The sequence below is a fragment of the Anneissia japonica genome, unplaced genomic scaffold (assembly GCF_011630105.1).
Source record: "Anneissia japonica isolate Jap-2015-1 unplaced genomic scaffold, ASM1163010v1 scaffold288131_len391150_cov108, whole genome shotgun sequence".
Lineage (NCBI taxonomy): Eukaryota > Metazoa > Echinodermata > Crinoidea > Comatulida > Comatulidae > Anneissia > Anneissia japonica.
The window spans coordinates 367156-377092 of record NW_022711676.1 but is presented as its reverse complement, the minus strand read 5'-3'; the positions used below and the strand labels follow the sequence as shown (position 1 = coordinate 377092).

General features: G+C 35.2%; 1 protein-coding gene across 1 annotated transcript in view; it reads left to right on the top strand.

Annotated features, from left to right (window-relative positions):
* LOC117107580 overlaps positions 1-9681 on the top strand; it is a 10217-nt gene extending 536 nt beyond the window's left edge. Inside the window, exons 2-4 of the mRNA XM_033249286.1 lie at positions 30-56; positions 8362-8921; positions 9006-9681. Coding sequence (XP_033105177.1) covers positions 30-56; positions 8362-8921; positions 9006-9681 — 1263 coding nt within the window. The remainder of the gene's footprint in view (positions 1-29; positions 57-8361; positions 8922-9005) is intronic.
* The last annotated feature ends 256 nt before the right edge of the window (positions 9682-9937 follow it).

Genomic DNA, 9937 nt, shown 5'->3' with positions numbered 1-9937 from the left:
TATATATATACATTTTTTTTCTTTTCTAGATTGCCTTTGCGATTCCATATGTGATGGTGAGTTGCAACCATTTTTCTAAACAGTATTTCATTTTAGGAATGGACATTGTAACGAGAATAATCTACAGCTGCCTTTCATAGACAATAAACCAATAAGTTCCTATAAGTTGTGACGGTATATTGACACATATAGTTACTGTATTTTGAATAAGAAAGGTTGTTCCACTAGTTTTTTCAACTTTCCTGGACTAAATAATCATTTGTTTATCCATTAATAGGTCTACCGTCAAATTGTAACAGAAGGAATGGTAGTTTATGTTATGCTGCCGAACGCTAGAAAAATTCTCTTAATGAACTTAAGATCATTTTGTAATGTTAATATTTACAAAAGATCAGTTAAAACGCATGTTTTTGTCTAATTATCTTGTCTCTGTTTTTTTGTGTGTGCCCTTTGTTGTCTTTTTTTATGTTTATGTTTTCCTCAGACTGTATTCTGTGTGGTAATAGGTGATTATATTTTCTGGAACTGATGTGAGTCGGTTGGTCAAGTTAGTTGAAATTTGGTGTAAACTGGGCTTGCCTATTTACAACCCGGACGTGTTCATGTCGTGCGGACGTGTTTTATATTGAGCTCCTCAGTTGCTATTCTAGTTTCATGTCTTGATATATTCGTGATCAATTTTTGATGTTTTTGATCTGATCTGTGGTTTCTTTGTATTTCTGTGAACGTTTTTTTGCTTTCTTATTACTATTGAGGCGTTTTACGTAAGTTTTTTCCTGTATCTTGTTGACGGGTTTTCCGACATTGAAGCCAGCGGAATTCTAGGTATTTGCATTTTGCATTTTGCACCATACAAGCCTGCACGGAGTAGAGCCCTGGCTTCCATCGAGCTCCTTTTCTTGTTTTTTACGTTCCTGCTTTTTGATGTTAACCTGATTTGACTTTGCTGTTCGTGATCTGGTATGTACTTTTTATTCTTGTATCTGTGAATTATATGTATGGTGTGTTTTGAGCAATTGGTGTTTGATTCTTGAATTGTGACATCTTTGCAAACGGAATTGACTTGCATTTCGCCGTACTGCTGGTATAGCCTTTGTGTATACCAGGTTGGCAATTGGTTTATTACTATCTTTGTTAACAGTTTTGCTACTGAAAGCTTCATGTATTGAAGATGAGGACACTACCGGATTTTGATGTAATGAATTATATTGTAAATTGTAGACCAAGCAAGTTATTTAAACAAGGAGAAGCAAAGCGTATTGTATATTTGCATTGCAACGCCTACAAGTCAACAAGTATAAAAAAAATACTTCACTACATTTAAATCTCGGGCCGATTCTTAATTTTACTTATTGGACTCATACTTTCGGGAGATATACATCCTTGTCCTGGTCCAAGAACAAAAAAATGCCCATGTATTGCATGTTCGAAAGGAATTATTAAATCAAGCAAAGAAATAACATGTGACGGATGCAACGGATGGATACATATTAAATGCGCTAATTTTCCATTGCAAAAATACAAAGCATTGTCTCACGAATAGCGAGGAATTAAAATTCGAATGCCAAAGATGTCTGCTCAAACACTAGCCATTTCACACCTATGACGATGCCAAGAGCTTAGCGAAGAAGACCGCCATATAACAAATCAACATAATCCGCTATCAAAATACTCTGTTAATGTTACTGAACCATTTAAGCGAAATGGGCTGCCCTGGCCGCACCTCAATATCCGGCGTATTATGCCCAAGATCGATGAAATTCGCATATTAGCCAAAACATGAAATGCTGCAGTTATTGCGATTAATGAAACGTAGCAAGATGAAACTGTAAACAACAAAGAAATCGAAATTGAAAATTACAACGTTGAACGCAAGGACAGAATTACACAAACTAAAATGGGTGGTGTTTCTTTATATATTCGTAATGATATCTCTTACAATGTAAGGCAGAATCTTTACAACAAAGAATTATAAACTCTGTGGATAGATATTCTACTACTTAAAACTAAACCAATTCTTTTTAAGTTGGGGTACAGGCCTAATCAACAGCGTCTATTCTTTTTTAATTAGAAGATGATTTTAATATCTCTAAAAGCTTACAAGATCAGGAAATTATCCTTATGGGCGACTTCAATGTTAATGTGGCATCATCCAATAATTACTGGGTTAAAAAAAATTTCAAAATATTTAATCTCACCCATTTTAATGATTATACTAGGGTCACAGAGACAACCTCGACAGTCATTGATCTTATATTTGCATTAGATCCAGGAAAAATTTCTCAATTCGGTGTCTTGTTTTTGGAAGTGTCTCCGGTATTCTTAAAACGAACTTTAGTCGTAGTTCGAGTTAAAACTTTAAAATTACGTCATTTCTTAAAACGAACTTCGACTAGCACTACGACTAAATGGCGTTAACCTCGATTAAATGATTCCTCCGCAGGCCGATTTTATTTAGTCAGCCTAGAGTCAGGCTAAATCGCCGACTTGAAATATTTACCTCACTAAAAACGTGTTTTTTTTATCACGATAAGGTGAAACAAATAAAAACGATTGTATACGCAGGTTTGATATATCTTCGGTGTGTTAAACAGAAGAGACATCAAGTTTAGCTTCCAAAAGGAGAAATTAACATGTTTCTCTAGCCGCATTTGCACGTAATCCTCTCGCGTTGCAATCACCTAGCTTCACCATAACAACAACAAAGATGGCGCCGCCCTCGCTCGGGCTCAACTATAATAGTTCTCCAAAGAAAGCTAATTTTCAGTGTCTGTTCAAATTGTCTATGATCATATGTTAACAACTAATATAGTTATTATTATAGACAATTAATTAAGGGAATGATGGTCTATTATGAATTTTGAGGAAGTACGTTTTTGAACCACAGACGGCAGCTTAATATTCATCCGCGTTACCGGATCTCTAATTTTTCGTCTGCTATTAAAGTTAGCCCTTTTCATTGATTAGTTTGATAGTCGTGGCTTTCCAGTCATCTTCAGTTGAACTAAAACTATGACTTGATTTAGTCGTAGTTAAAACTTCGACTACATTATTTGTGAATACAAATTGAAGTTAAAGATGCAACTAGCACTAAATGAAGTTCTAGTTCGAAGTTCGACTAAAGTTTGTTTTAAGAATACGGGCGGGAGTGCTCACTTCTTGACCTAAGGTAGTAAAAAATTAGTCATAAGTTAAATGTAAAAAAACAAAATAATTACGATTAGATCTATGAAGGGATATTCAGCTGAAAAACTTAATTCTAAACTTATTGAAATCAATTGGACCGATGTACTAAATGCTATTGACGTTATTGCCTAGTGCACATTTAAGACGAAATTTTTAGAAGTAATTGATAAGTTGCTCCTCTAAAAAGTGTAAGGACTAAGCAACAATCTGAGCTAAGGTTGACTACTAAAAGTAGAGATCTTATAATTCAAAGAGATAAATGTTTATCGAAATTTAATTAAAAAAAACCAGAGACAGTGGTTTTCTTACGCAATTGAAAAATCTTAGAAACACCGTACGTTATAAAATGAAAAAAGTAAAAATCGAACTATATTTCTGACTAACTTAGTGAAAATAAAAACAACCCCAACAAATTTTGGAAACCTTTAAAAGTCTTGGTGCTGGCAAGAACGTTAAAAAATTAGTAACTTTCCTTAAAATGTATGACTCATTCTTATATGACAAACAATTCGTGACTGGTTATTGGAATTCTTTTTTTGTTAATACTGCAACTATATTACGAAATACGTTGCCAAACCAACCTTGAATTTTTAATGAAAGTCATGGTAAAAGAATTCTTAAAAAAATGTAAAACCTGTTGATCTTGTACTAAGGGAAGCTGATGAAGATCAAGTTCTTGACGTCATTAACAAACTTAATGTTAACAAAGGAGTTGGATTAGATTCCTTACCTGCTGGGTTTGTTAAAAATTGTGCTAAGAATATTGTTCAGCCGTTCACATCCATTATTAATTTATCTATTAGAACTGGATGTATTCCTAAAGACTGAAAATGTGCCTGGGTTTTACCCGTCTATAAGAAAAATGATAAGGTAGATGATGGAAATTATCGGCTTATTATCTATATTATCTGCAATTTCCAAAATTGTTGAACGTTTTATAATTATTTATATGATCAAATAATGAGCTACTTAACACCTAACAATATCCTTTACGGTTTCCAGTGGGGCTTTAGGCCATCGCTCTCTACTGATACTTGCTTGATTCATCTGTCTGATTAAATAAGTAAAAAATGGGATAACGGTGAATATACTGGTATGTTAGTCTTAGGTTTAAAAAAAAAGCGTTTGACACCGTTCAACATGATATTCCTTTGCATAAATTAAGGAAACCGGATATTACCTTTAATAATTGCAAGATAAATGCAAGAACTTGTATTAAGTACCTGGGTCTTGATCTTGAACAGCACCTTAGCGGTAAATCCACTGGTACCAAAGTTTTAGGTAAGGTACATGGTAGACTTAAATTTCTCTTTAGAAATAGAAAATATCTAACGCATAAATCTATCAAATTGCTTGGATCTTAACTTATACAATGTCACTATGACTAGTGCTGTAAGTAGTTCTCCTCGCTTTCTCAAAAACTTAAAAATAAACTTCTAACATCCCAAAATAAGGTTATAAGATGTGTTTTGGGACTTCATCCACGAACCCATGTCGATTATAATGAATATATAAAATTAAATTGGCTGCCTGTTTCAACAAGAGTTGCTGAGCGTAAATGTATTTAAAATGATAAATGGCGTATCCCCTGTATTATTTAAATAAAGGTATTGAGTTTACTAACCTATTTTATAACTACAATACTTAATGTCAATTTATAAACAAAAACGGGTACACATATAGATTCTCATTCATAGATACCGCTATTTATGAATGGAATAAACTACCTTATAATGTTCAAAATGCACAATCCATATACACATTCCAAAAACTCATTAAGAACCACTATTTTTCTGAACTTCATAATATATAGTTTATTTTTTATGATGTAAATTTTTGTTAAATCTGACTCTGATGTTTTGAAAATGTATATTTATTGTATTGTTTCCATATTGTTCTATTATTATTCTGTGATTTGTAGTATTCTCAATTAGGGACCACAGAGGAAATAATTTGCTTTCATAAATAAATAAACCCAAAGGAAAGGCACATTATAAATGCCTGGTAACAGTAACAGTAAATGCCGGAAAGCGTCAATAGAGTAGTATGTAAATACTGGAAAACGTCCTTAGAGTCGATTGATATGATACAGTTTAATATTATTATAACTAAAACACAGACAAATCCTGACAGCTACCTTTGTAGCCCTAATAAATTTTAAAAGTCAAAACAGCTACCTTTGTAGCCCTAATCAATTTTTAAAATTAAAGGTCATTTTTTATTAAAATTATTGAAAAGCCATTAAGTTACCAAACTTTCATTTCCACTTTAAATGCGGGCATAGTCATTATTATAATACCAGTCACTGAAAAAACAACTAATACTAAATAAATGTGTCAAAAATGATATTAGCTCTTCTTCACAGTACACCCAGGTAGCAAGTAAACATGGCCCCATTATAGGAAATGTATGGGCCAAAAAGTTTGGCCTCTACGGGAATGAGCTGCCTGTGCACCATAATTCCTTAAGGGTCCTATAAAGTTGGCTCAAATGGAAATGTTGGCCTTTCAAAAGATGTGTTCCTTAAGGTTTGCATTTGACACCCATATTGGTTAGCCCAAATTAATTCTTGGGCCTATTTTTGGCTACACCTGGGTTTTTAAAGGATTGAATAGCGGTTGAAATATAATTCGTATAAATTAGCCCATATGAGAAAGAGCTTCCTGTGCACCCTAAATTCATAAGCGTCCCATAAAGTTCTCCTTAATTATTTTATAGGCCCTTTAAAGGATATATTGGGGCCCCTTAGGTTTGCATTATGGTTTCATTTGGGACCCATATCAGTTTTACCAAATTAAATCATGGGGTTATTATGGGCTATATCTGGGTTTTTTGGGATTGAAATGTAAGGGGCCACTATAAATCCATATTTATTCCATATAATTATGATTTCTCATAATTTACCCACCGGGACAGACTCACAAAGAGCCCTTATGAATGTTCCTATTTCTTTCCCTCAAGTGCCTCAAATGTCTTAGGCTATCTGGGCCTGCCCATATTTTAAAATATATATTAAAAATGTTTTGGTCCTGATATCACTCATATTTTATGGGTGCGTACCTTTGGTCCGAGGGTCTTTGGTCCGAAGGCCATTTGTTCCGAAGAGCCTTTGGTCCGAAGGCCCGTTTTTCCAAAGGTTCTTTGGTCTGAAGTCCCGTTGGTCCGAATTAGTGACTTTTTTTTCAGGAATTCAGGTTATAAGGCAGTAAAACAATTCCTTACAATTGATGGAATAAATTAAGAAAGATCACTTTTCTAAAACAATATTCCCAAACATTTTAATTGACACCCGACCACGCTCAAATTGAACTCGTCGAGAAACGTGACCCAACCCCCACAAAAAAATCATACCCTGCCCTTCATTTTTCTCCCAGATGCTTTCGCCGCCACTGTCAATGTGTCTACTTTGTAATAGTGAGAAAGTAGTTAACTGTTTCCCATCGGCCATAATTAAATTAATATTTTCCAAACACTGGATGGCAGTTACTTAATTTCCCTATCGTTTTGCCATACCTGGTTTGTCTAAGTACATTTAAAAAAAAGGGTGTACATCATCCTCAACAACATTACATATTGGACACCTAAGATTCCCCACATAAACAATCTTTTCTTTGTGGGAACGACATTGTGTAAAATTTGAAAATTCAACTGTGCTAATTTGTTTTCTTTAATTTATTTTACTTTCCACGTCCAAGTTGACTGCCAGTCAACTGAGGACTCAAAACATTTTCCCACTTTTTGGCACTTTGAAGGTTCCATATAAATTTGGTTAGTAAAACAGATATATAATAGTTTACAATTCATATTGCACCAATCATTTTTTTGGTTTAGTATTTCCTGACCACCATTCCATTCTTTACCAAAGGAAATAAATGTTTTTCATGTGCTAGGAATGGCACTCAGCAAACAAGAGTATTCTGAGATCCAGTTCGACTTGAGTTGTAGTTTTGTCAGTACCTCAAGTGTTGTAACAAATCTATTGTCTATTACTATATCTCTAATAGTATTTATTCCTGATCTAATCCAATTTCTAAGCAGCAAGGAAAGCCCAATAAATTTAATCAATATATAACCCCAAATTTGTTCGTCTAACACTTATCTTTTCTTATTTTCCATTTACCTAACCACATGGCATTTGTTTTTTTTTTTGTTGAGGCTTAAACCAGAAAGCTTTCAAACTCTTCAATTTTTTAGATATTTCTTTTAATCCACAAATCATCTTTCACAAACAAAACCGTATCATCAGCTACTTGGGCTATTCAATAATTAAGTCTTCTTTACTTGGTAATTATGATATTATTATTCAAAGCATCACCTCTTAATTTATTGCCATGATTTCTGCAACCATTATAAATAGCAGAGCAGACGAAGGGCAGCCTTGTCTGATGCCCCTATTCATTTTAAAACTCCTAGATAGTCTTCATGCCCACCCTTTTTAAAAATAAGATTGATTACGCCTCTACGTTGTGAGTGGGACAACGATCCAGTTTTCAGGCTCATGTTAAGAGCATCGCACACTATTGGACCACATTTTTTTGCCAGAATTGCTGGTAGAATTCTACAGAACCTGGAGGCTTAATTTTTTTCATTTTTTTTTATAGCATTATGGCATTCACTAAAGTAATATTGCCTTCACATTCCTGCCTTTCAGCATTTATTATTTTTTTGGATTTTATTGATTTTAAGTATATTTCGACATTTTTCTTTTTATATATTCTGGGATGCGTATAATTTTTCTAAATGCTGAACTTGTTCAGACAAGATTTCACTTGCTTTTTGGACATATGTCCGATCCGATCTTTTTATTCTCCTTCTTAATACCATTATTTCTTTCCAGACCAATAACATATTTTTCTCCTTCCTCCACCCATTTTGTTCTTGATCTAACTTGAGCACCTTTGACTTCGTATGTGTATATCGATTATAAATCTTTTTTTTTTCTCTTGGAGTTCATTTTTAATTTGCTCACTACAACTTATGTTATTCATCAACTTCTCATTTAATTTCTCAATAACTTTTTTTTAGGTTTTCTTTTTTTAGATTTTTTTTTTTTTAGACTTTTTGCATTTTTTGATACATTTTTGCGCATTGATCTCTGTATTTTTTTATCCTCATATTTTATAAATGGCCTTAATGCTAACGAATCTATGATTAAAAATAAAATTGGTTGTAAAGCTCGAACTCTCTCGTCTTGGAATAAATGTTGCAGCTCTAAGTGAAACATGGCTTACTGGAAGTGGATCTGTTTGCGAGGCAAATTATACCTCCTTCTGGTGCGGTCATCCTGACACCGTAAGACCTAAGCATGGAGTTGGTTTTGCTGTTCATAATAGGTTACTTTCATGTATTCAGCAACCTATTTCAATTTCACCCCGTCTCATGACACTCCGAATGTGCCTAAAATATGGCTACATTACTATAATATCCGCCTATGCACCTACACTAATGGACAGTACTGTGTCCAAAGAGGAGTTCAATGAAATCATTAGTGAGACCATACTCAATATCCCAGCTGGAGATAACTTAGCACTTATTGGCGATTTCAATGCTCGCATCGGCTCTGATTTCAACTCATGGAGAAACGTGATCGGACCACACGGCATTGGAAGAATGAATGAAAATGGGCAACGTCTCCGTGAGCTTTGCGCAGACCACAGTCTCTGTGTTGCCAGCACATACTTCAAGGGTCGTATATGCTCTAAAACCACCTGGATGCATCCTCGTTCCCACCGTTGGCATTAACTCGATCACATCATTGTCAGACGTCGTCAACTGCGTAGTGTAACCCATTGCCGTAGCTTGCACTCCATACTTCAAAGCCAAGACCCACACCTGCAATCAATATCTCTTTTACAAAAAAACGATGCGAATGTTGCCAAGTTGCAAGAACTTCTTGCCGGACATTTTGCAACAACCAGGCCCAGTAACCCAGAAGCTGCTTGGTCTCGACTTCGTTCTGCAGTTACAGAATGTGCTCTCAGTGTATTTGGACGTAGCACACGTAAACAGCCTGCTTGGTTTACCGCAAATGCTGTCCTATTACTTCCAACTCTTCAGGCAAAACGCATAGCAAGAGATAAGGCTCGAATACAAAACACCCGTTCTGCAAAAGCTGTTTATAGGGCAGCAAAAAACACCCTCCAGCGATTAACAAGAAATGCCTTGCATTTTTATTGGAAGGATCTCAGTGATCGTATCCAGATGTGTTCAGACACCGGTGACCTGCATGGCCTCTATAATGGTATTAAAGAAGCTATAGGGCCAGTTCCAAAGAAGAGTGCGCCTTTGTTATCTAGGGCTGGAGAAGTCCTCACTGAATCTGTAGACCAGCTTAAACGTTGGATGGAGCATTTCAGCTCTATTTATGCAACCGATTTGGAGATCAACTCAGCAGCACTTTCGACAATTCAACAGGTCGCAACCATTCATGATCTTGACAGAACCATCACTAAAGGGGAGGTGCAACAAGCCATACATGGGAAAAAGAACAATTAGTCTCCAGGACCAGATGGTATTCCACCAGAGGTGTTTAAGGTAGGAGGTGATGTTTTAGTAACAGAACTTCTTGAGGTATTTCATATCTGCTGGCAGTCAAAGTCTATTCCTCAGGACCCAAAGGACTCCAACTTCATAACACTCTACAAAAACAAGGGAAGTCGACAAGACACGTGTACTTTTGCCTAGACTTCAAGTTATCGCTGCTAGAATTTTGCCTGAAAGCCAAAGTTGTTTCCGACCATCCCAATCCACG